The sequence below is a fragment of the Ostrinia furnacalis genome, unplaced genomic scaffold, assembly GCF_004193835.3.
Source record: "Ostrinia furnacalis isolate ACB-3 unplaced genomic scaffold, ASM419383v2 OfSCF1110, whole genome shotgun sequence".
Classification (NCBI taxonomy): Eukaryota; Metazoa; Arthropoda; class Insecta; order Lepidoptera; family Crambidae; genus Ostrinia; species Ostrinia furnacalis.
The window spans coordinates 452,488-476,354 of record NW_021131349.1 but is presented as its reverse complement, the minus strand read 5'-3'; the positions used below and the strand labels follow the sequence as shown (position 1 = coordinate 476,354).

At 38.5% G+C, this 23,867-nt stretch overlaps 5 protein-coding genes across 6 annotated transcripts; 1 reads left to right on the top strand and 4 right to left on the bottom strand.

Annotated features, from left to right (window-relative positions):
* The first annotated feature begins 748 nt into the window (after nucleotides 1-748).
* Nucleotides 749-2,542, top strand: LOC114351215 (farnesyl pyrophosphate synthase-like). The gene is made up of 5 exons (XM_028302332.1): nucleotides 749-896; nucleotides 962-1,102; nucleotides 1,352-1,531; nucleotides 1,598-1,831; nucleotides 1,896-2,542. The coding sequence occupies exons 2-5, from the start codon at nucleotides 1,010-1,012 to the stop codon at nucleotides 2,229-2,231; spliced, it is 843 nt and encodes a 280-aa protein (XP_028158133.1). The 5' UTR covers nucleotides 749-896; nucleotides 962-1,009; the 3' UTR covers nucleotides 2,232-2,542.
* Nucleotides 2,509-7,165, bottom strand: LOC114351216 (uncharacterized). The gene is made up of 3 exons (XM_028302333.1): nucleotides 6,974-7,165; nucleotides 6,128-6,406; nucleotides 2,509-5,713 (listed from the first exon to the last, which is right to left on the bottom strand). The coding sequence occupies exons 1-3, from the start codon at nucleotides 7,110-7,112 to the stop codon at nucleotides 5,520-5,522; spliced, it is 612 nt and encodes a 203-aa protein (XP_028158134.1). The 5' UTR covers nucleotides 7,113-7,165; the 3' UTR covers nucleotides 2,509-5,519.
* Nucleotides 7,166-8,951: 1,786 nt separating this feature from the next.
* On the bottom strand, nucleotides 8,952-15,325 carry LOC114351214 (uncharacterized). Of its 2 annotated transcripts, none has more exons than XM_028302330.1 (8): nucleotides 13,739-15,325; nucleotides 13,348-13,514; nucleotides 12,548-12,700; nucleotides 11,900-11,985; nucleotides 11,441-11,519; nucleotides 11,049-11,127; nucleotides 9,952-10,230; nucleotides 8,952-9,484 (listed from the first exon to the last, which is right to left on the bottom strand). In XM_028302330.1, the coding sequence occupies exons 1-8, from the start codon at nucleotides 14,949-14,951 to the stop codon at nucleotides 9,291-9,293; spliced, it is 2,250 nt and encodes a 749-aa protein (XP_028158131.1). In that variant the 5' UTR covers nucleotides 14,952-15,325; the 3' UTR covers nucleotides 8,952-9,290. The 2 variants fall into 2 exon arrangements, with proteins under 2 accessions (XP_028158131.1, XP_028158132.1); XM_028302331.1 differs by having other exon boundaries at nucleotides 13,348-13,502.
* Nucleotides 15,326-15,966: 641 nt separating this feature from the next.
* On the bottom strand, nucleotides 15,967-19,182 carry LOC114351206 (farnesyl diphosphate synthase 2-like). The gene is made up of 6 exons (XM_028302322.1): nucleotides 18,982-19,182; nucleotides 18,731-18,899; nucleotides 18,394-18,534; nucleotides 17,861-18,064; nucleotides 17,197-17,424; nucleotides 15,967-17,059 (listed from the first exon to the last, which is right to left on the bottom strand). The coding sequence occupies exons 1-6, from the start codon at nucleotides 19,059-19,061 to the stop codon at nucleotides 16,676-16,678; spliced, it is 1,206 nt and encodes a 401-aa protein (XP_028158123.1). The 5' UTR covers nucleotides 19,062-19,182; the 3' UTR covers nucleotides 15,967-16,675.
* Nucleotides 19,183-19,485: 303 nt separating this feature from the next.
* LOC114351207 (farnesyl pyrophosphate synthase-like) lies at nucleotides 19,486-23,210 on the bottom strand. Its single transcript, XM_028302323.1, has 7 exons — nucleotides 23,170-23,210; nucleotides 22,671-22,733; nucleotides 21,310-21,460; nucleotides 20,936-21,076; nucleotides 20,524-20,727; nucleotides 20,200-20,427; nucleotides 19,486-19,931 (listed from the first exon to the last, which is right to left on the bottom strand). The coding sequence occupies exons 2-7, from the start codon at nucleotides 22,712-22,714 to the stop codon at nucleotides 19,590-19,592; spliced, it is 1,110 nt and encodes a 369-aa protein (XP_028158124.1). The 5' UTR covers nucleotides 22,715-22,733; nucleotides 23,170-23,210; the 3' UTR covers nucleotides 19,486-19,589.
* Between the last annotated feature and the right edge of the window lie 657 nt (nucleotides 23,211-23,867).

Genomic DNA, 23,867 nt, shown 5'->3' with positions numbered 1-23,867 from the left:
GATAAATGTTCCGAACAAAGTATTACATTCTATTGAATGGTTAATCGTAAATTCAAAACGGTTGTATTATTATTCAAATTAAAGAGAAATCATCATGGATCATCTTACAGATAGTTTGGTCATAAAGGCCTCAGTATAGTACCCATATGAGTACCTATAAAAAACTAAAATGTTTGTATGTTTTATTACATATTGGTAATTTCTTTTCTGGAAGTTAAACGCTTACTTACCTGTTTATTATAGGTATCGTTGGGTTCAGGTTTAATCTAGCTTAGTCTGGGAGTGCTGGAAAATCCGCTGTCGGAATTAATGTCGGAATGCCCGATTACACTTGCCTACGTATTTACGGTACTCACGTTTGTCTGAAGCGGAAATCGAACCCGCAACCACAGGGCATTTTAGTCTTGCAGTCCACTACACCACGGACTACACCAATCACAAGAGTTAAAATGTCACCGTCAAATTAATACTTATTTTCCAATGTGGAAATCCACGCGAGCAGAGCCATGGCCAAAAGCTGAGTGTATGTTGTATGGTAATATTATAAGTGGGTATAAAAAGGAGCCCATCATGACTACTCTTCCTTTCATCAATAAATTCACATCTGTTAAAAAGTTTATAAACAAAATGAAGCATTTAAAATCAATGTTATTCAAGCAAAGCTCTTTGTGGTAAGTAAAGTTTACTTTTAAATGTATCAAAAATATAATATAATTATCCATGATATTTTTCACTATTTTAGGAATCATGTCCCAGTTAGATTTGGGAGCTTTTACTTGCCGTTGCACGACAGATACAAGGGTTTTGATAACTCTATAAATCAAATAATTGATGAAGTTAGAAAAGAAAGGAAGTATTTACATTTAATACCAAAAATCGAAAATAAAATACAATTGGTAAGTGAAAAATGGTTTTGAAGTAATAGCTATGAGACTGCTAAGTTTAATGAAGTTCTTTTTAGGCCACTAAATTCAATGTAGCCGGTGGAAATAATATCAGCTCTCGGATCATGTTAAATTCTTTCGAAATGATTGAAAATCCAGAAAATATTACCGCTGAGACCATCAACCAGGCTTTTGTGCTAGCTTGGGCGGCGCAAATTGTAAGTTATTATGTATCACAATCAGTTAATCAATGTTATAACATTACCTCAGTTTTACTTTTTATATCCTAACATAACTCGATATTTGTGGCTATTTTGACATAATGTATGATATAGATGGCGCTAGGTGCTAGCGCTGATTTTTCTACACCCCCGTTTCCGGAAAACTCTCAAAAGCTTAAATTATTTATCTATAAGCTAAGCTAGTCTTAGCTGAGGGCAATATATATTTTTTTTCAATTGTAACAGACGGAGGCACATCAAAAGATATCAGAAGAAGCAAAACTCGGTCCTACAGCGTCAAAACAAAATCATTCTGAAGTTGCTGTAAAAGATGGTAATTTGCTCCGAAGTTTTATGTATGCTATGTTAGAACAAAAGTTCCAGAACACAAAAAAATATAGAGACATCTTACAACTATTCAACAAGGTATGGTAACGGAAAATTAAATTTTCCTTTTACCGCTTAAAATTAAAAGGGGCTTTTCTTTTTCAGGCTTTCCTTTACGGAGTGATTAGCCAGTATCAAGACAATCCTATAAATAAAACGAATAAATGTGCCAACATAAATTCTAGTTATTACCAAATGTTATGTGATTACAAAGTTTCATATATTTATTTCGAACTTCCACTTTTACTGGCAATGAAACTATCTAACAAAACTGACGTGAATCTGCAGGAAAATGTGCACAATATATGCTCGCAAATGGGCATGTTATATCAAATTCAGGTAAAACTATTCTTGACAGTCAAAATCTTTATTTTACGACATCTTAAAATGCTATGATTTACAGGAAGACTTCCAAAACTGTTTTGGAGATGAAACCATTATAGGGACGGAAGGTACAGACATCCAAGAGGGCAAATGTACCTGGCTGGCAGTTACAGCGCTGCAGCGCTTTACTCCTCACCAGAGAGTAGTCTTCGAGGCTTGCTATGGTAGCGACGAGCCTGCTCACATCGAGCGCGTCAAGCTGCTTTATAAGCAGATGCAGTTGGACCAGTTGTTGCGAGAAGAAGAAGGCGCCCTCTATGAAAGCATAATGCAAAATTCTGAAATGGTGGAGAAAAGTGGAATCCCTTGTAAACTTTTCGAAAATCTGCTGGAAGCAATACGCAATCCATCTTAAAATTGGATAATTTCTTTAATGACCCGTGAAAACTTAAGCTAATAGTGAAGATTTTTTAAAATAAAATGGTGATTTTGTAAATGTTTTTATAGAAGTCTAGCTACCCTCACCTTGGTTACAATACAAGTGAAACTCAAATGTATATTCTATCATAGTATATTCCAAAAATATAATGTTATACATAACATTGCTTTTATGTAAAGTGACGTCATTAATGTCCAGAACACTGTTCCACCATGACTGCATTATAAGGTCATTATTCGTTAACAATTTGGTACTATATCACACTACTTCCAAGTGTGGATACACATTAGAAGAACCAAATATTGCATATCAATGTGAGGAGGATACAGTTACAACGAACAATTTACAACTTAAACATACATTTAACAACTTTAAGAAATAAAAGGTACAGTATGACGGTGTGAATATGCGGCGTGGCCCATACAGGAAAAACAAAATGCAAATCTAAGGCGCTTATAAAGCAATAAGAGCCAAACGTACAGAACAGTACTCTTGATGAATATGTAAAACACATGGAATCATTATCTTATGTTATGCTAAATTCGGTCTTGTAGCGTTATCTCCGTGTTACAATGAATCATTTACATATCGAGATCTATGTAAAGTGGTGGTACACTTTTTGCATACAAATAGTTTCTTGAACCCCGTGAACCCATTCTACAATGCCACTTCTATGTTTTGGGTTCCATCTCTCTATCTCTCTTATGCCTTTAGTAGATTGAGTAAGAGAGACAAGACAAGGGCACCAACAAAGGGAGGAAACCTACAAAACCGAATGTAGAAAAGTCAAACCTGTCTGTTTGGATCATGCCTTAAAATTAAGATGTTTTACTTACTTAAACTTTATTTATGGAGTAACAAAGTATTCAGTACAAACGTAAACAAAATTAATAGGTAAAGCCAACGTTTTTTAGATCCACGCTTTTAGAATCGACCAAATTTGTGGCAATTTTAACTAATTTAAGGCTGCAAATTCAATGAAAAATCTTTGAATGTTTCTGAAATCACTCCACAATTTAATTAAGTAAAACATCTCAATAGTATAAAGTAAAAACGTACAACCTATGTATTTCGATACATTCTTTCAATTCAACGAGACGGCAATTCGTGCTGATTTTCCTCAATCAGGCAAACTTATTAACGATTAATTAACTAGAATACGATGAACATAACTATATATTAGACGGCCGTCTCATTAACCAGAAATACCAGAATATGTTTACAGTAAGTGCAATTATGATAACAAACGTACATGAGTGTTGCAACGGTTACAGACGTATGTGCTAATATAATTTTGACTAGTAAGCACCAATTTACTAATATATAATTAAATTACGTTATATCTTTTACAGGAATATTTACACCTTATTTTTATGTGGCTAATAAAATTTAGCCAATCACACGCTTCAGTATTGTGAAACGTCGAATCACTATGAGTTCTATACTTACACTATGTTGACGCAATAACAAAATATTTGAGCGATATTGATGAAGCTTTACATGGAAATAACAACATAACAATATTGCGAGACTATAAATAAATTATGCTGACAGAAGAATGAGAAGACAGTGAAAGAATAAATAGATAAGATGAGACCAAATCATATTACAAAAACAAATAGGAAAGAAACATAATTTATTCATGATCCCTAAATCGTATGGAGAAAATCTTACGATATTTAATATTACGTAATAATAACCTTAAATAATAAATTGTTGAGTAAGAGCATTTATATTGAGTTGCGGCGGTATATGATTGTTTTTGAAAGAACGAAATTAATTTAGATAACCAACTGAAGCCTCCTTTAAAATAGTCAAGCACTTGTAAAGGGCCAGTAGTTGTTAGTTTACTTTCATACTCACAAATTTACTTTTCCTGACAACTGTTTCTAACTTGAAATGCTACTAATCAATCATCAAACATAACAAAAACAATTCGGTTTTTTATATAGCACGGTGGTTTAGATAATACACATTATGTAAAGTAAGATCCTTTAATTCTTTTACTTAATTTAAAACACAAAACACTCTAGTGATCTTGCAAATCACCGTATATTTAATTATTTTACATATTTTTGACCATCAAACACAAAACGATAAGAATCATAATAATATCGGTACTTCTACATTAGATATGTCTTCCTAATAATAATATAAACGCTTACAATAATGTTATACCTTATAATTGGTGTTAATAAATAGTTTTGTCTTTTTAAATAATTGCTTCACAATAAATCGTAAAATCGGAAATGAAGGAATCGAATACCACGAAGCTATTGAAGCATCGAAATAGTTATATTATTTGGGCTGGTTTGATAACTTTTTAGAGGAAAAACATTCGAGTAATCACTCCACTTACTATTATTTAAATTAAGCGATTAATTAATTTGCGAATCGGTTTTTATTAACTCTTTTGTATTCTCAAATACTGCTTCTCGTATACTTAAAGCGAAAGTTCTCAATTTTCAAAATCAGTTCTATTGACAATTCGATTTTGCAGTAATGGAATACGCATGTATTTAGAAAAATATTAAACATTCACATGTTATTTCGAAAGATAATGGTGCATTTGGCATTAGATAATAAACCTAATTTACCAATTTGATACAGTTTTTAGGCTAAGATGAATCACGCTTTTATTTTTGAAAGAGGTTGGTAGGTACGTACGTATACGTAAATTTACGGACACATTTTATGGAGTCATACGTGCTAAAATAAGAAGAATGACGATGTAATAGGTAAAGGTCCCTGGCTCGCTGCTCTATTTTGAATTCTTCGGAAGCTCCTCTATCCACGAGTGTTTCCAGCAGTTCCAAGGCCGAGTGGAACCCTATCGCTCGGGCGCGGGCCCTAGTATGGGCAGCTGAGCCGCATGCGCGGCCAGGTGAGCGTGATAGAATTGTTTTAACGCGCATCGTGTCTCTAAAGGTAGTTGTGGAGTATTTGATAATGGAAAATAGACCATATTTACCAATTTGATAGTTTTTTACACGTGAATCGCTCTTTTGTTTCCGATTCGTTCGTAACGGAGTAATACGTACGTATACGTAAATTTACGGGCACATTTTACGGAGTCATCTTACGATTTTTGGAACAGTAAAAGTACTAAAATAAGAATGATAATGGAATAGGTAAATGTACACTTCCCTGGCTCGCAGCTCTATTTTGAATTCCTCGGAAGCTCCTCTATCCACGAGCGTTGCCAGAGTGTTGTCTGAGGCTGAGTGTTGCCAGTAGTATTATTCTCTTGCCTGCAGTGTTGCCCTATCGCTCGGGCGCGGGCCCCAGTATGGGCAGCTGGGCCGCGTGCACGAGGCGGCGGTGCGCCTCGGAGCCGGTGAGCGCGGCGAGCGTGACGCCCGCGGTGTAAGCGCACGGGAGTCGCACGTGACGCGTCCGTGTCCCGTGTTCCGACCAGCCGGTGGAGCGCCATTCGCGTATCACGTTGGCTACTTGACCTGTGGAAGAAATTAAATTATTTATTAGCGTATGAATAAATGGGGTATCATTTATAATTGGTCAATTTTATGACACCATCAGTCAGTACTCAGTATGTTGTATGACTACTGTGCTCTGCTGTCGTAGTGCAAAAAAGGAAGAGAATTTAAATACTGTATTTTGACACGTTTTCATAGATATTTATTTTTACAAAACGTCATCACGTCACATCACAACTATACTAGTATCAGTAATAGTTTGTGCATACACGAAGTTTTGCGAATATTCCTTCCCTATTAACTTTCGTACTTTTTACGAGTTCAATCCAAACACGATTCTCCTGTTATGTATTCGATTAAATCGTCCCTATTTAATTAATTCCAAATTACGTTTTAAAATTAGCTAAAACTGTTCTTAAAATATAAGTTACTCACCAAGAACATTAAAAGTGTGGAAGCGTCGATCAGGCACAAACATCAGCGGCGACAAATCCGTGCTAGCGGTGAACCTTGATAGCACGTCTCTCGTTCTAACCAGAAGAACCGAGGGAGACGTAAGACGCGGCCATAGCGTAGACTCTGGCACGCATTCGACAGGGTTGCAGAGATACACCCCCTCTGCTGACACGCCGAACACCATTTGATGGTGCCACGCGTCTGGGATTTCGCCCTCGCAACCGACTTGTAGATTTAACGTCACTATTGGGACTGCACCTGTAATTAATTTAGGACGTATTAGGATTAATATTGAGTCTGAATTGCGATGACAGTCAAAAATATACTATGTTGGCAAAAGGGACAAGGAAAGTCGAACCTTAAATTCGGAATTTTCCTGTTTAATTTCGTCAAACTTGACCTTCATTTTTCGGGTTTTTATTGGCGGTCAAGCTGTAGATCCTGGCTACACAGGAGTTGCAAAGGTGCGAACGAGTGGTGGAAATAGTCCCGTAAAAAAGGGAAAAAATACAGTCATTGCCTGAATGTCTATAAATGTTTGACGTAAACAATACTCAGTAGTTTATCTACAGTATGTGCATTGACACATTCAAACTAGTCCTTTGATTTGTAATAAAGCTTGTGCTCATTACACTATCATTTTATCACCTTAAAACTCGCCACTCGCAAGCGAGTGCTTAAATAATCTATGATGATTTTAGTTCTTAAAAGTAGCTGCTAGTGGCGCTGTACAATCTGTCATACATTTCATGTAATTTTTTGCGCAAGCACGCCTTGCAGTACGTTTAATGTAAACTCATAGTAAGGTGAGGGAACAGCACTTACCTAAGGAAATCCAGTCCGCCAGCCAGTGTGACAGCGAGACCGCGCGCTCCGGATAGGTCGGGAAGAACCGCGCGGTCACCAGCCCGTCCGACGCGCGCTGGATGCCCATCAAGATAACAGGTACCAGTAGCTTTACCATGAGATCAGATTAAACGTACTTACAAGCGAGCGAATGCGTCAAAAAATCTACGACGATTGTAGTTCTTGAAAGTAGCCGCTAGTGGCGCTGTATAATCTGTCCTACATTTCATGTTATTTTTTTGCGCAGTCGTCGCAGTGCGTTTAATGTAATCTCATGGTAAGCACACTGGTGTGAAACAGCACTTACCTAAAGAAATCCAGTCCGCCAGCCAGTGTGACAGCGAGACCGCGCGCTCCGGATAGGTCGGGAAGAACCGCGCGGTCACCAGCCCGTCCGACGCGCGCTGGATGCCCGTCACTAAGTCCGCCGCTGTGCAGCCGGCCACGGCGCGGGATAGCAGGCACCAGTAGCTTTACCATGAGTTTACATTAAACGTACTTGCAAGCGAGTGCGTAAAAAAATCTATGATGATTTTAATTCTTTAATGTAACCACTAGGGGCGCTGTACAATTATGACATTTTTTACGCAGTAGTCTCAGTACCTTTAATATTAACTCATGGTAAGCACACTGGTGTGAAACAGCACTTACCTAAAGAAATCCAGTCTGCCAGCCAGTGTGACAGCGAGACCGCGCGCTCCGGATAGGTCGGGAAGAACCGCGCGGTCACCAGCCCGTCCGACGCGCGCTGGATGCCCGTCACTAGGTCCGCTGCTGTGCAGCCGGCCACGGCGCGGGATAGCAGGTACCTGGTGTGAGAGAAAATTTTTAAATATAATGCTATGATATTATAACGGCACATGCGACCACGAAAGCGGTTCTGGTAAACTTGCGCAAATCCATAAGTGCCTCCATTAGCGCAAATGGACGTTTGTGCGAAAAAACTTCAAGTCACTTGCGCGAAAAACACGAGCGCAAAACATAAGTGCGAACGGCATTATCGCGAAAGAAATGCGCACATATGCTTTCAGCGCTTCTGGATTCACGCAAGTGTAGAATTTTAATGAGACTATTAACAACACATTATAATTATTTTTAATTGCTGTTTTGTAGTGAAACACTGTATCATAACGTCCTTGAATTTCTGTAATACCTAAATTAATAACATTAATACACATTCATTTTGTACCTTGGTAGTGGGGCTGTGTTAGCCCTCAGTCTTGTACCAACAGCTGTATTGATTTTTTCTACGTTTACTGGGACACCCAATGCAATCTGAAACATGTAAACTTATTAGCAAAACATACTCACTCAAAAATCGTGGTCTTTTCTGAGGAAGGAGGGTATTTTAGAGTGGTTGATATAGTACATTTTATTCTTGGGGATGCTTCATAGAGCAGTTCAATTTTACTTATTTTCTCTTATAAAGTATATTTGCTCTGTCAGCCTTTGGGATAGATAACACAGATTTAAACAAAAATAATTTTGATCAAGCAGGAGCAGAGTGAAGAGGGATTTAAAACAAATGCTTAGAAATGTAACATTTACATAACTGAAATTATTCTTTCATGGATGTAGATAATAGATTATCGTCATTTTCAAATATACTAAAATGCCACGATAGTCGAACGGTGAAGGGGTCGGACTGGCCGACTCGCGATCCGGGGAACGCGGGTTCGGTCCCCGTAGGGNACTACATAGGTTTCTGCCAATGTTCTTTAAGGAGACATTTTACGGAATCATACGTGCTAAAATAAGAAGAATGACAATGTAGTAGGTAAATGTCCCTGGCTCGCTGCTCTATTTTGAATTCTTCGGAAGCTCCTCTATCCACGAGTGTTTCCAGCAGTTCCAAGGCCGAGTGGAGCCCTATCGCTCGGGCGCGGGCCCTAGTATGGGCAGCTGAGCCGCATGCGCGGCCAGGTGAGCGTGATAGAATTGTTTTAACGCGCATCGTGTCTCTAAAGGTTGTGGAGTATTTGATAATGGAAAATAGACCTTATTTACCAATTTAGATTTTTACATGTGAATCGCTTTCTTGTTTCTGATTCGTTCGTAATGAAGTAATACGTACGTATACGTAAATTTACGTGCACATTTTACGGAGTCATCTTACGATTTTTGGAACAGTAAAAGTACTAAAATAAGAATGATAATGGAATAGGTAAATGTACACTTCCCTGGCTCGCAGCTCTATTTTGAATTCCTCGGAAGCTCCTCTATCCACGAGCGTTGCCAGAGTGTTGTCTGAGGCGAGTGTTGCCAGTAGTATTATTCTCTTGCCTGCAGTGTTGCCCTATCGCTCGGGCGCGGGCCCCAGTATGGGCAGCTGGGCCGCGTGCACGAGGCGGCGGTGCGCCTCGGAGCCGGTGAGCGCGGCGAGCGTGACGCCCGCGGTGTACGCGCACGGGAGACGCACGTGGCGCGTCCGTGTTCCGTGTTCCGACCAGCCGGTGGAGCGCCATTCGCGTATCACGTTGGCTACTTGACCTGGGGAAGAGCGCGTAATTCGTCATAGGCGGAATTCGGTTTTTGGCAATCAGTCAATAGGATGTATAGTCAAACGACACTGAAACGTCAGGTGGCAAATCGGAACTAATGACCGAATCCTGTCAATGTCATATCTAGGGCACTTATTTGTTGTCCAACTATAGAAGTAACGCTGGAGTGCATCTGAAGGAAGTAATCTTTGCATTCCAACGTTACTGCTTTATGTTTTTCAATAATGATGCATGCTGCCTAAAGATATGTTTTCACAGATTATTACTAACTGACAAATGATGCATAATGGCGGCTTATTTATAGTTTATCTTAGTAGCGACCTCTGCATGAAGATATGCTTAATATTCCCTATTGATTTCCTTACGGTATCAACTCAATCGACCTTTTATTTGCTAATTTCAAAAATAAATAAGTTTCAGAGCTGTATAGTGTTTAAAAAATTATAAGTTACTCACCAAGAACATTAAACGTGTGGAAGCGTCGATCAGGCACAAACATCAGCGGCGACAGATCCGTGCTAGCGGTGAACCTTGATAGCACGTCTCTCGTTCTAACTAGAAGAACCGAGGGAGACGTAAGACGCGGCCATAGCGTAGACTCTGGCACGCATTCGACAGGGTTGCAGAGATACACCCCCTCTGCTGACACGCCGAACACCATTTGATGGTGCCACGCGTCTGGGATCTCACCCTCGCAACCGACTTGTAGATTTAACGTCACTATTGGGACTGCACCTGTAATAATTTGGGCCGTATTAAGAACAATATTGGGTAAACTAAATTGCGATGACTGTCAAAAATATACGATATACACAAAAGGGACAAGGGAAGCCCAATCTTCAATTCGAACTTCTATGTTCTTCTGATTAATTTCGACAAAGTTGTTTTTCACTGGTTGGGTTTTTATATTGGCGGTCAGGCTGTAGATCCTGGCTACACAGGAGTTGCAAAGGTGCGAACGAGTGGTGGAAATAGTCCCGTAAAAAAGGGAAAAAATACAGTCATTGCCTGAATGTCTATAAATGTTTGACGTAAACAATACTCAGTAGTTTATCTACAGTATGTGCATTGACACATTCAAACTAGTCCTTTGATTTGTAATAAAGCTTGTGCTCATTACACTATGATTTTACCACCTTAAAACTCGCCACTCGCAAGCGAGTGCATAAATAATCTGCGACGATTTCAGTTCTTAAAAGTAACCGCTAGTGGCGCTGTATAATCTGTCATACATTCCATTACATTTTTTACACAGTCGTTAGAGTACATTTAATGTCAACTCATGGTTAGCTGGTGTGGAAAAGCACTTACCTAAAGAAATCCGACGCGCGCTGGATGCCCGTCACTAGGTCCGCTGCCGTGCAGCCGGCCACGGCGCGGGATAGCCGGTACCAGTAGCTTTACCATGAGTTTACATTAAACGTACTTGCATGCGAGTGCGTAGACTTTATGACGATTTTAGTTCTTGAAAGTAACCGCTAGTGGCGCTGTATAATCTGTCATACATTTAATGTAAACTCATGGTAAGCACACTGGTGTGAGGAAACACTTGCCTAAAGAAATCCAGTCCGCCAGCCAGTGTGACAGCGAGACCGCGCGCTCCGGATAGGTCGGGAAGAACCGCGCGGTCACCAGCCCGTCCGACGCGCGTTGGATGCCCATCAAGATAACAGGTACCAGTAGCTTTACCATGAGATCAGATTAAACGTACTTACAAGCGAGCGAATGCGTCAAAAAATCTACGGCGATTGTAGTTCTTGAAAGTAGCCGCTAGTGGCGCTGTATAATCTGTCAGACATTTTTTGCGCAGGCCTTGCAGTACATTTAATGTCAACTCATGGTAAGCTGGTGTGAAACAGCACTTACCTAAGGAAATCCAGTCCGCCAGCCAGTGTGACAGCGAGACCGCGCGCTCCGGATAGGTCGGGAAGAACCGCGCGGTCACCAGCCCGTCCGACGCGCGCTGGATGCCCGTCACTAGGTCCGCTGCTGTGCAGCCGGCGACAGCCCGGGAGAGCAGGTACCTGGTGTGAGAGAAAAATTTGAAATATAATGCTATGATATTATAACGGCACATGCGCCCACGAAAGCGGTTCTGGTAAACTTGCGCGAATCCATAAGTGCCTCCATTAGCGCAAATGGACGTTTGTGCGAAAAAACTTCAAGTCACTTGCGCGAAAAACACGAGCGCGAAACATAAGTGCGAACGGCATTATCGCGAAAGAAATGCGCACATATGCTTTCAGCGCTTCTGGATTCACGCAAGTGTAGAATTTTAATGAGACTATTAACAACACATTATAATTATTTTTAATTGCTGTTTTGTAGTGAAACACTGTATCATAACGTCCTTGAATTTCTGTAATACCTAAATTAATAACATTAATACACATTCATTTTGTACCTTGGTAGTGGGGCTGTGTTAGCCCTCAGTCTTGTACCAACAGCTGTATTGATTTTTTCTACGTTTACTGGGACGCCCAATGCAATCTGAAACATGTAAACTTATTGGGCAAAACATACTTACTCATAAATCGTGGCCTTTTCTGAGGAAAGGGGGTATTTTAGAGTGGTTGATTGTACATTTTATTCTTGGGGATGCTTCATAGAGCAGTTCAATGTTACTTATTTTCTCTTATAAAGAATATTTGCTCTGTCAGCCTTTGGGACGGATAACACAGGTTTCAACAATAATAATTTTAATCAAGCAGGAGCAGAGTGAAGAGGGATTTAAAAACAAATGCTTAGAAATGTAACATTTACATAACTGAAATTATTTTTTCATGGAGGTATAGTCTGGTCCGTGAGCACGTAGAATTTTGTCCAATGACCCCAAGCTACCCATCCTTATCGCTCGCGCGTAATTATGTTGCTATCGCGCTCGCACACTTACTGCGGGTGCCAGTCGCACAGTCGCGACAGCAATATAATTACGCGCGAGCGATAAGGATGGGTAATGGGTATCTAGGGGTCATTGGACAAAATTCTACGTGCTCACGGACCGGGCTTTAGATAATAGATTATCATCATTTTGAAATAATAATATACTTACAAAAACATTGACGACGGCAGTAGCCCCACAGGCCGAGGTGCCTATCTGCGTGACTTGCCGCTCGCAAGCCTCTCGCTCCGACCACACCATACACCGCGGCGGCAGGGTGCAGCGAGAGTCGTCCGAACTGGTGCTTGGGCCTTCCTCGCTGTACTGTGGACCAGATAGCGAAATTGTTGTAGATAAAGTTTAGCAAAGCAACGCACCGAGCGCACCTCACCGCTAATCAACGCTAAATTTTGTCAGTGTGTGCGTGCGCGCCACATACGTATTGGCGCGCGCTCACATACAAACCGCGCTCGGTGCGTTTCTATGAAGGTGACCTACTCATTTGTATTTACTCTGGCAACATGCTAACATGCAGTCGTGCTGCTAAACGACCAAACGGGACTATTCCCACCACCGCAACTCCTATGTAGCCAGGATCTACAGTTTACCAATACCGCCAATAAAAACCAAACCAGTGAAGATCAAGTTTGTGCCAGGGAAAGTTAAACTGTCATTGGACCCGCAATGAATTTATTCAGAAGAACTTAGGAGAAGTTAAGGTTCGACCTCCCTCCAGTGCAAAGCAGATGGCAGGAGACAAAACAAAGTTAAACATTCCAGTTAAATTGATGCAACTCTTTATTATACTCTAGTTTTAGGTGGCACTCTATCAGTCAAGATAAAAAATAGGCCATGATTAATAGAGACTTGCATAATAATTTATTTTTAGGATATTCAACAGAGGAGCTAGGAAGTTTAATAATATTTATATCCCATTCCATGGTATTAATTTATGGTATTTATCCACTTACATTTGTTGGCTGGTCTGTGTCAGCTTTGGCATTTTCAACAAGCTTTTTAGCCATTGTAAGATGATACAATGCTGATGACAAGTTTGCTGAGTCATACATTGGCCTTTCTCCTTGGTTGATTTGATGCGCAAATGGTCCCTCAGTGTCATCATCATCTGGAAAGAAGTCTTGAATATTGCATATCAAAATTTAAAATTCTAAGTGAAGATTTAGATTTCTCAAAAAAGAGTTTTATTTATGAAAATTACAAACATGTTTATGTTATACTATCATTAGGTTAATGATGAATGAAATTAGAATTCAAATTAATCTTTAAGATACACACACAATGTCCACAATAATTGAGTTTATCTTGACTAACTAATGCAAAGTTAATTTTAAAATAACTTACAATTTAACATTTCTCTTGGTGATACCAGATCACCACTTGAAACATGAAGGTTCACAGATGTGGAATGTGGCCAATGAGACATGGTTCTTCTAACCAGCAGCTGTTCTCCCCTTACATTAACATGTGTTATTAGTGGTCCATACAAATGAGAACTTCTAGAATCGTCTCTCACGTCACCATGGTCTGTCGGCACACTACGACTAGTAGATGGCACATTGGAACAACTTGCATCAGGAGCAGACGAAGTGGTGGGAACGCTTATAGGTGGGGGGACATACCTAGCACCAGCTAAGTACTCTGGAGACGTCCCTCTCAGTACCGGCTCGTTTTCTTCAGGCATTATTATTTCTGCTTCTAAGTCAGCATCTGGACTAGACTCATCCCCAGAATCAACCTCACATGAAGGTCCTGGATCGAAATCCATTTCTAGAAAATCCATATCAGGGCTAGAAGCTCTGGAATTCTGTTCTCGGGCATTTTGTGCTCCCTGTTGGGCTGGGTAATTTAAGGGACCAGGGGGAAGGTGCCTATCCAGAGGCAAACCCATGTCTAGACTAAAGAATGAGCTTGGCAAGTCTGCCAAATGTTCCCCACCCCTGTATGTATAGATACACCCATCTTCAGAACCCAAAGAGTAGTCATCATTGCCTGTATCACTTGAGCTGTCATCGTCGTCAAAATTTGGCCTATTGAGTTTCAAAGTTGAAGGTCTTTTGCGGTTTTCTCTAGAGCTGCTGCTTTCTGCATTGTCTACAGGTTTACTTGTGCCACTTGTTGAAGCAACTACTGCACTATTGTTTGCAGCTTTATCAATACACAACTTGTGTTTTGAACATGTTGCTGGCTCAGCATTGCTGTCAGCTGTGTCAGATTTACTGCAGCCCGGGGTCGCAACCTGCTCGGTATTGCAGTTATTTACTTTGTTACCTTGTGTAGCACCACCAGTATTTTTATTACATTCATTCTTACTGTCACTTGCTTTACTACATGACTGCGACGATTCGTTATTCAGAGAATTCGAATGTCTTTGTAGTGGTCCATTTTGCGACGTTGAATTTGCGTCTAGCTCATTTGATGCGGATGTAAACACACTTTCAGGGTTGTCGTTAGAGCCTCGCTGTTTAGAAGGGCCGTTGCAATTTCTGCTTTTATCACTATCACGCTCCAACCTTAGCGGATTTTTAATTGATAACGGATCATTTAGGGATTCCATGTTGGGAATAGCGCATTAAATACGAGGGACCGTCGGCATTGTACACTTTGTTCTTTGGAGGTTACCAGTAAATATTATAATCACAAACAACTAGAATTGGGTCAAAACTAAATATATCACCACAATTTTGATATAATTAATTAAGATACACCATTATTTCTCTAAATTATTGAGAACATTCGCAATAGAGTAGATAATAAACAAAATTCAATCACGATTTCTTTTACAATTGACAATCATTGACAAGAGTGCAAGTGTGACTTTTTGTTTTTTAATCATTCTGAAGGGCACAGACTAAGCATTATGGTGAGTGTGTTTTTGTTTTTTAATCTCCACGTAACTTCACTTGGCAGACTATGTTTTTGCTTATTTTATTCTCAACGTTTTTAGTACTATAGTCTTTTTCACCTAAGATGATCCGTATGACGTTTCGAGTTTGAAAGATTTAGAGATGTCACATAACTAAACCATAGCGATTTATCCATCGATTTTTTTCGAAGAGTTAGTAAAACCTACTTTTAGAGAAATATTTTGTATAGGTGTTATTTAACAAAAAAACATGTTTTTTTTTTAATTACAAATATTATTGTAACAATTTTTTATTGATAATATTCAAATTTCATGGTTAGTGTTCAGAAAAACGATTCCTAAAAAGTTTTGGTTCTGTTTCTTTGAATTAAAAACTTTTAATTTATTTTCAATGCGTTTATTAAAGTCAATAATCGAAAAATATAGTTGATTTTTGTGATGTTTTTAATAACTAAGTATTCACTGCAATCGATTAATGAACAGCGAAAATAATCGATTTTATTATACAAGAAATACCGCAGCACTAAATCTATTCCGTTTCACACATTGCGTACATTAAATAAAAAATATTTTTACATCGTATTTAATTAAAATATAATCAATAGACTCAGATTTTACTATATATTCCAAGACAAGTAGTTAATTTTTTTTTATTATATTGCTATTAAAATACAAATATTTTTTCAAAAATATTCTGCATATGTAGTATGCGTAATATGGATAACCTTGAAGTGTCATACGGATCATCTTTAAGTGAAATAGACTATAGTGGTATATAGCCTGAGTTATATTTGTACGGACGACAGCACATCAACCTAAACACAGTGGCGTCTTATCTCGTTGTAATACAGGCTATTTTGCAACAAAAATGTATAGGTTGATGCGCTGTCGACTGTACTTTCACAAACCCTTAGGCCACGGCTTAGGCTTACGTACTTCCTCTAACTAATCAGAATAATAATTTATCACAACAAAATATTATGTAATTTTAAAAATGTACTTCAAAAGGTTTATGAAATTATGAACCAGAATAGGAACACTCCGTATGATGAATACCAATGACAACGATGGGAATCTATGTATTACTTTTCTCTATGATGGGAATTCCCGCGCGTGTGAACTGGCGGGAGTTTTCGTAAAACTTTTTGATTGTTACTTACCTACTACTTGTTTTGGTTAAAGTCAACATTCATATACAAATATTACCACCTAAAGCATGTTGATGTAGGTCAGTTACTACATCGACTCAATCACAGCATTTATAAGAAAAAATGTAGGTAAGTAACTTACTTTACTCAAACTAAAATGTGTAGATTTAATTTATTTAAATAATTTTAAGATAAAATTCACAATCCAAGGAAGAATGTACAACCTTTATATGAAATGAAATCGGTCCATAAATAAAAAATTCTAAGTCAATTTAAGTATTTAGAGATTTTCACAAGTTTTCTGCAAGGTTTAGACTGCATGTAAAACACCATGTCCAGTAGTTTTATTAAGACTGGTGAAGGAATCGCGTTGTCAAATGGTAGAGCTTGTATACGAGCGATGATGTTCTCGTAACAAGCGCGTTCTTCTTCGTGGTAAAGGCGCGGGATTTGCAGCTCTCTGTAAAGCTGCTTGATACGCTGCACGCAAGCATCATCTGCGCGGCCGTAGTTTGCTATGAATTCTTCACGTTGCGCTTCGTCGCATCGCTGCAGCGCTGTTACTGATAACCACGATATTTTGCCCTCTTGTATGTCCGATCCTATTTTCCCAGAAACGGCTTCATCACCGAAGGAATCCAAGAAATCATTCTGTAATAGCAAGATTTCTTTCAGCCAACCATGTTGAATGGATAGTTAATTATAAGCAGCTTTGTGTGTGATGAACTTAGAAAATTAACCAATGATTTGTACATCTTTTCTTAACTACTTAGTTTCCTAGTGCATACCTGCATCATAATAAGAGTTCCCATATCTGCGACGATATCCTCAATAGTTCTAAAAGCATCTTCATGAGGTTTGTTAGCCAACAGTAATGCTGAGTAAATGGGCAATTTAAATGTGTAAAATGACATCTTGGAGCTGGCCATGGTGTTGTAGTTTGACATAGTGAAGAGATCATGTTTCCGGAGTAACATATAATCCATATGGTTACCGTATGTATACAGCAGCACGGCCTAAAAATATAAATTACGACGAATATTAGCAATGCCTTAACATTAGGTATTATATTTCGTAGTAGGTATTAAGTGATCCCTATTTGTGCGCTCACTTTTAAATGCACATTTGAACTTTTCGTGTACTAAAACCACTGTCTTAGTTTAATTTTATTTATTAACAAAACAGTAACCTGCTTTGTCTTACGCGAATAGAAATCATAACAGTTCAGTTGATTCTTGAAAATTAGATTTACATAGTTGCAATATACAAGTACATACTCATACACATAGGAAAATGTTTCTAGGGAAAATTATATCATGTGAAATGTTTAACACCGCGCCTATTAATACGTTCCTACTAGTTAATAAGGAAAACCAAATTGCCCTAAGCAAGGAAATCCCATTTGACTAAACTTATTCCATTACTCAACTACTTAAACAATGCTAAACTTACCTCATTGAAATAGTCCAAAAATCGAGGGTACCATGTTTCGTTGCCAAAGTTGTGTTTAGCGTTATCACAGAGAAGGCTGAGGAAAATAAAAGAGTCGTTTATAGCCCGCGTCCCTACATGGGGCAGTCGGTACCAGCACACTGAGCCGCGTCTGGTGGATGATCCGTCAATAATGTCGTCCACCAACATAAGTGCTGTCTGCCACTGAAATTAATTAATAACACTAAAGTTAATCAACACATTAAACCCTTCTGTAATCCATTCAAATTCAAGATTTTTGTGGTAAGGTAACATCTTTGAACATCAACATCAACGAGAGTACCTACATCTTCAGGAATTTACAAACTTATGTCTTTGGTTAGTGATACAAGAGTTACACAATAAGTTTTTGTTCGTAGTTTAATAGACATAGTGCAGGATTAAATCAACCTGGACTGGATGGTCCTAAAAGGAATTATGATTTCAGGATTCGTACAACTCACACGGTATAAGAGAAGTGAATAATTAAACTGTCCTAGTAGAAGAAATCTTACCAATTCCAGGTACCAGCCTAAGATGCGAGCCTGTTTCATGGACTCTTCGGTGATATCTGCGTCATCTGCTAGCATTCGATATGCGTGTACTGCCATGAGCCCTCTTGTTTTGTTGCCACCAGCTGAGTTGTATTTTAGTAGCTGAAAGATGAGCAATACTTAATACTCTTTATTTAACTAAATTCTTGAAAACTTTAAAAAATCGTTTGCCTCAGCTCAGGTCAGAGCAGTCTTCCGGCAAGCGAAAGGTAGTGGGTTCCATTCCCATCCTCAAGGAATTTTCAAAAATAGTAAAATTCTTTCTTTCTTTTTAAAACATTGACAAAACATCACTTACCTCTTCGGTAAAGTTTCCTATTCCAGGAAAACTTGAAAATTTTTCATTTCGGCGCACTATCGACGAAACGACCTCTGGGAATACTTCAAGAAACTTTTCTTTTTCATCGTGCTGTAAAGTTGACGACGCCTTTGTTGAAAGTAGAAGTACTTTCAGGGATCCATATAAACTAATGAAAATAAGTTTGATTATCAACAAGAACTTAGCATAAATTGTGATGTAATGAATTAAAAAACTATTTTAATTCTTACCTAGTCCGATTTTTATTTTGAATGATTTTTGTAGATGTGCAATTGTTTATAACTTTTCGAAGGCTATTTACCAAGATCATTGTTCTGTACACAAACGAGACTGTCCGGTTAGTGTCTCGATATGACTAAGTAATACCTTACCTACATCGAGTCTGAGTCGATTGTCTCGATGAGGACTGCGCCCGCGCCGTTAAACTCAGTCAAATTAAAAATCAATAAGTAAATTCGTTAAATCAATACAAAAGTAATTTTAATTCATATTAGTCACAATATTTTGTGGTAGGAAACTAGGTATCTTCAGTCGTAAAGCGATCCAGATTAAGTTGGAGGTAAATCTTTAATTGCAAAAACAATTTAATTTTACCTAGCTAAATGACTTTAGTGCTAAGAAATTTATAAAAAATGGTTTAAGCTAGAAGAAGGTAAAATAAGAATAAAAAGACATTAACAGTGGATCGTAGAAGTATCTTTTTAATGTTAATTTAATGTTTTAGGTATTTACCTAGGTAAAAGTTTACTAAGTACTTATTTTAAATTAAAGATCGTACAAAATGCGAGACAAACGCGCGTTTTAGAGACGCAGCACGCGAGTTCAGATCGGATCATTTCTACATAGGAATATGGTACACCATATGAAAGAGTTTTCGAATGAGAGCGGGTGGTACGATATTGTCAGCGGGTATTACATCTATTTGCTTGAGGATTTTCTTGCGTGCGGCTTGTTCTGTATCGCGGTAAAGCTGCGGTAACCGTAGCCGCTCGTATAGCGTGCGCACGCGGCGCTCGCTAGCGGCGTCGGCGCGGCCGTAGCACGCCTCGAGCTGCGCGCGCGCCGCGTCCCCGCCGCGCGCCAGCGCCTGCACCGCCAGCCACGTGCACTTGCCCTCCTGGATGTCTGTGCCTGCCTTGCCTACTACTTTTTCGTCGCCAAAGCAATCGAGGAAGTCGTTCTGCGGATGACATTTTGAAAATGAAACATCTCAAATCCACTCCTTCGGGACAACATTGAGAACAATTTTTAAGAAGGAGCAAACTCAGTAATTGAATTAACATTATTGACGCAAGTGAGGCGTAGTCACATTCAACTCATATTTAGATTAATGTCAACATACTTCACACTACTACAGCCCAACCAATAATTGATTAGTTAAGAGAATGCCAATTAGCATTAAGTCCGCCATAATTTGTACAACCTCAAAAGTAAATAAATAAACTTACTTGCATCAATGTAAGGATTCCCATTTCTTTCAACAACTCCTTTTCATTTTTATAAGCGTCATCACATGACTTATTAGCTAAGAGCAAGCTCACGTAGACTGGCAGCTTGAAAGTGTAGTAGACCGTCTTGAAGACAGCTATGTTAGTGTAGGTCTTTTCATTAAAACTGTCAATGTTACGGGCAGCTACGAAATCTAAATATTGGCCTATACTTATTTGAGAAACAGCCTGAAAATAAAGTTGTCTATGGTTACATAACTGTTATTAAAAGGTTGATGTGAAAAAGGTAAAGGATAAGTCGTATAGGTACTCGTACCTACCTACCTCATTAAAAACTCTTATTAGTTCCGGATAATATTGCTTTTCGCTGAAATTGACCTTTAATTGTTCGAAAATAAGGGCCAATAGCAAGGAGGTGTCGTTAACCGCACGTGTACCGACGTCCGGTCGTCGGTACCAGCAGAGGGCGCCGCGGCGCGTCGTAGAGTTGTCGATTATGTCATCCATGAGAAGCATGCACGTTTGTAACTGAAATATGTTCATAATTTATTCAATTAAAGTTTTACTCATATAATATTGGCCTTGGTTGACTGGCAGAGAATGCCATCCGACATTAAGTCCGCCACAGTGCATTGTATTTATTTGCAGAAGTTTAAATAAATAAATATTGGCATAAGCAAGCGCTAACCTAGGTATTTATTTACCTGAGTGGATCTTTTATAGTACTTAAACTTACCAGTTCAATGCACCAGCCGAGAGTTCGTGCTTGTCGCATCGACCCTTCAAATAAATTCTCGGGTTTTTCCAACATTTGATAGGCAGTGACAGTCATGAGTCCATAAGTCTTCTTACCTGCAGCCGAGTTGTATTGTAAAAGCTGTAAAATTAAATAATTAACTTTATAAGGTTCTTTCAACTCCAATTTACGTAATAATGAGAATCACATTCGAAAAATGCGTTTTTATGTTATTTGTGACACAGCTGCTGCACAGATTTAAAAATGCACCTATAAAAACTTACTACTCTCATTCATGTTAAACTAAGTAATAGATTATTCTAATAAAATACTTACGTACTATTACTAATAATACATAATTAAAACAAACCTACTTTTTTAACGAATTCCTCAACATCAGGGAAGATTTTTAAACTTTCACCTTTTGTAAATGCAGAAACAATTTCAGGGAAACAGTCAAGAAACTTTTTATGTTCTGAATTATGTTCTTGTAGATCTTCTGCACAGATATTCCTTCTGAAATAGCTAAAAGTTAAATGATAATTTGGTTTTATTTATTACTACGTAAACTCTAAGGCTGAGTTGCACCACATAACTTTAACGGTAACTATGACGATAACCGGTACTTTTTGTATGGAGTTTGAATGTTTGTTGCAACCCAGCCTTAGAGATGCACTACCGTGCCCCCACCAAGTCGAGCAAAAAAGCGGCACGGCCGTACCATCCTTTTCTCGAAGCAATTCAGGCCATTTTCGACCGCCTGTAACTTCGTTGTGGATAAAACTAGAAGGCTGAATTTTCATTAGCTATGCAGGCATTGTAAAGACACGGTATATTTAAAATTTCATTCAATTTGAACCAGTAGTTTAAGAATTATAACGGGTCAAAGTTACTTAATTTTGTCACTCACTGACTGACTCACTGACTCACTGACTCACTCACTGACTCACCGATCATCAAAACTCTAAGGCACTTCTAGCAGACCTAGAAGCTTCAAATTTGGAATATAAGTAGTGTTTGGTGTATGAATCAAGGAAAAACTAAAATATTTGGGGGCACGGTAGTGCAACCGCCAAGTCGAGTAAAATTTTTCAATTTCGGTCCAGTTTTCTAGATACATAACTGCTGTCTACAAAATACAAAAAGAAATGAGATCCCATCAAAAACAATACTTGTCAAAAAAACCAAGTCTCGCAACTCAGTTGTTCTACGGTAAAAAGTTGTGAGATCCATGTAATACCAAGTCCAGGCCAGGAAATCTTTAACGTTTTACATAAATATATTGACTTGGCCATCGCATGAAAACACATGTAAATTAAATTATTTAGTGCGATGGCCAAGTCAATAATTTATGTAAAACGTTAAAGATTTCCTGGCCTGGACTTGGCATTACATGGATCTCACTACTTTTTACCGTAGAACAACTGAGTTGCGAGACTTGGTTTTTTTGACAAGTATTGTTTTTGATGGGATCTCCTTTACTTAACCTATTTCATGGGATAAGTAGGTAAATGACCACCACAAAAAATCTGAGTACGTACTCGTAGGTACAGTCTGCGTCACAGATATGGATTTAGAGGTCTGCGTCAAATAGTTCGTGACACACAAAGTAGCCAACAACTTCGCAACACGTCATTGATTCTATTGGTATAATAAAGTGTTGTCAACTTTTTGGCTACTTTGGGTGTCACGAATGATTTGACACAGCCAGTTTCAATTAAATAGAAATATCCACCTGTTCTCTGGCACTGATTTTATAGCATTTCTTGAAATGAGCATCGTCCCCCGTATGAACGGCCTGATTATAAAAGTTAACATTGTTAAAGACACTTCTGTCACACTGAATACATAAGAAAGAGTACCCACAAAACAAGTACGGACTACGGAGTTTCAAAACTCATGAAAAACTAATATCTAAGTAAATGAGGCATCAAAGTTATACAGTTCGTGATGCATAAACTGAGCTTTGCATTTGTGTGAGTGATCAACAAAAGTAGCTAGATAGAGTCAGACAAAAAACTTTCAAAAATTAATAATATGTATTATGTTTGGGTAAACTACTTAGGAAGGAATATAATTATTCAATGAGGCGCACTAAAATATCCAATAAAAACAAATTAGAATCGCTATGTTAAGTAATAGGGGGTAGGTATGAACAACGGAACATGAATATTTTATTACATTTTTCTTGGTTAACCTAAAGCCTAATGATAATGATGTCTCAACTTACTCACCCATCATCAAGTTTCGATTTGTGGTTCTTTAAAAAATCACATCAAATTGAACACAAACACAAAATGACTACCAAGACTTAAATAGGTAAGTACGTCACGCTGCTACCAGTACAAGAGGTGATGTGTACTACTACGGTATATATATACCTATACATAGTTAAATAAAACATTACTTTTTCTTATCTAATGATAAGGTGAAGACTTCACCTACCGCAGTGTAAACACTGCATTTTACATGTGCGCAAAAACAACGCAACATTCAGATTACTTAGGCTTCACGAATTATACTCGCGTAGAGGAGTACCTACTTCGTCGATATTACTTACGTACCAACTTACGTCTTAACGATCATACATTAATGATTATCGCTATTATAATTTACCGTTGTCATTATTACTCGGTACAGCCAACTTAAAAAATATATTTTAAATTAATACCTATTATGTATTCTGTGTTAATACTCGCAATCTATACATCTGTGATAAATATGAGTACATAAGCAAGTACCTATCTATCTACAATGTAAAAATATTATCTTGGTAAGGTCCACGGTCCTACCAGTAGTACTATTTCACTATGGTAATACAGACGCGACAAGGGGTACGGATTTTTTACAATACGTCCCCTTCAGAAAAACTTTCGTCTTCGAATATAATGGGGAGGGGGGGGATGTGTGTGTTTCTGTGGTTCCAGAAGAG

Coding starts and splice junctions, on each gene's coding strand:
- LOC114351215 (XM_028302332.1), top strand. CDS start 1,010: ATGTTAAATTCTTTCGAAATGATTGAAAATCCAGAAAATATTACCGCT. Junction 1,532..1,597: donor TCTTACAACTATTCAACAAG/GTATGGTAACGG, acceptor TTTCTTTTTCAG/GCTTTCCTTTACGGAGTGAT. Junction 1,832..1,895: donor GCATGTTATATCAAATTCAG/GTAAAACTATTC, acceptor TATGATTTACAG/GAAGACTTCCAAAACTGTTT.
- LOC114351216 (XM_028302333.1), bottom strand. CDS start 7,112: ATGGTAAAGCTACTGGTACCTGTTATCTTGATGGGCATCCAGCGCGCG. Junction 6,407..6,973: donor GGCGGACTGGATTTCCTTAG/GTAAGTGCTGTT, acceptor AATTAATTACAG/GTGCAGTCCCAATAGTGACG. Junction 5,714..6,127: donor CCACACTTTTAATGTTCTTG/GTGAGTAACTTA, acceptor TTTCTTCCACAG/GTCAAGTAGCCAACGTGATA.
- LOC114351214 (XM_028302330.1), bottom strand. CDS start 14,951: ATGGAATCCCTAAATGATCCGTTATCAATTAAAAATCCGCTAAGGTTG. Junction 13,515..13,738: donor ACCAAGAGAAATGTTAAATT/GTAAGTTATTTT, acceptor GCAATATTCAAG/ACTTCTTTCCAGATGATGAT. Junction 11,520..11,899: donor AACACAGCCCCACTACCAAG/GTACAAAATGAA, acceptor CTCTCACACCAG/GTACCTGCTCTCCCGGGCTG.
- LOC114351206 (XM_028302322.1), bottom strand. CDS start 19,061: ATGATCTTGGTAAATAGCCTTCGAAAAGTTATAAACAATTGCACATCT. Junction 17,425..17,860: donor TTTTGGACTATTTCAATGAG/GTAAGTTTAGCA, acceptor TTATATTTTTAG/GCCGTGCTGCTGTATACATA. Junction 17,060..17,196: donor GAACTCTTATTATGATGCAG/GTATGCACTAGG, acceptor TTGCTATTACAG/AATGATTTCTTGGATTCCTT.
- LOC114351207 (XM_028302323.1), bottom strand. CDS start 22,714: ATGCTCATTTCAAGAAATGCTATAAAATCAGTGCCAGAGAACAG. Junction 21,461..22,670: donor AAATCAGTGCCAGAGAACAG/GTGGATATTTCT, acceptor TTTAACTTTTAG/CTATTTCAGAAGGAATATCT. Junction 20,728..20,935: donor TCGGCTGGTGCATTGAACTG/GTAAGTTTAAGT, acceptor AACATATTTCAG/TTACAAACGTGCATGCTTCT.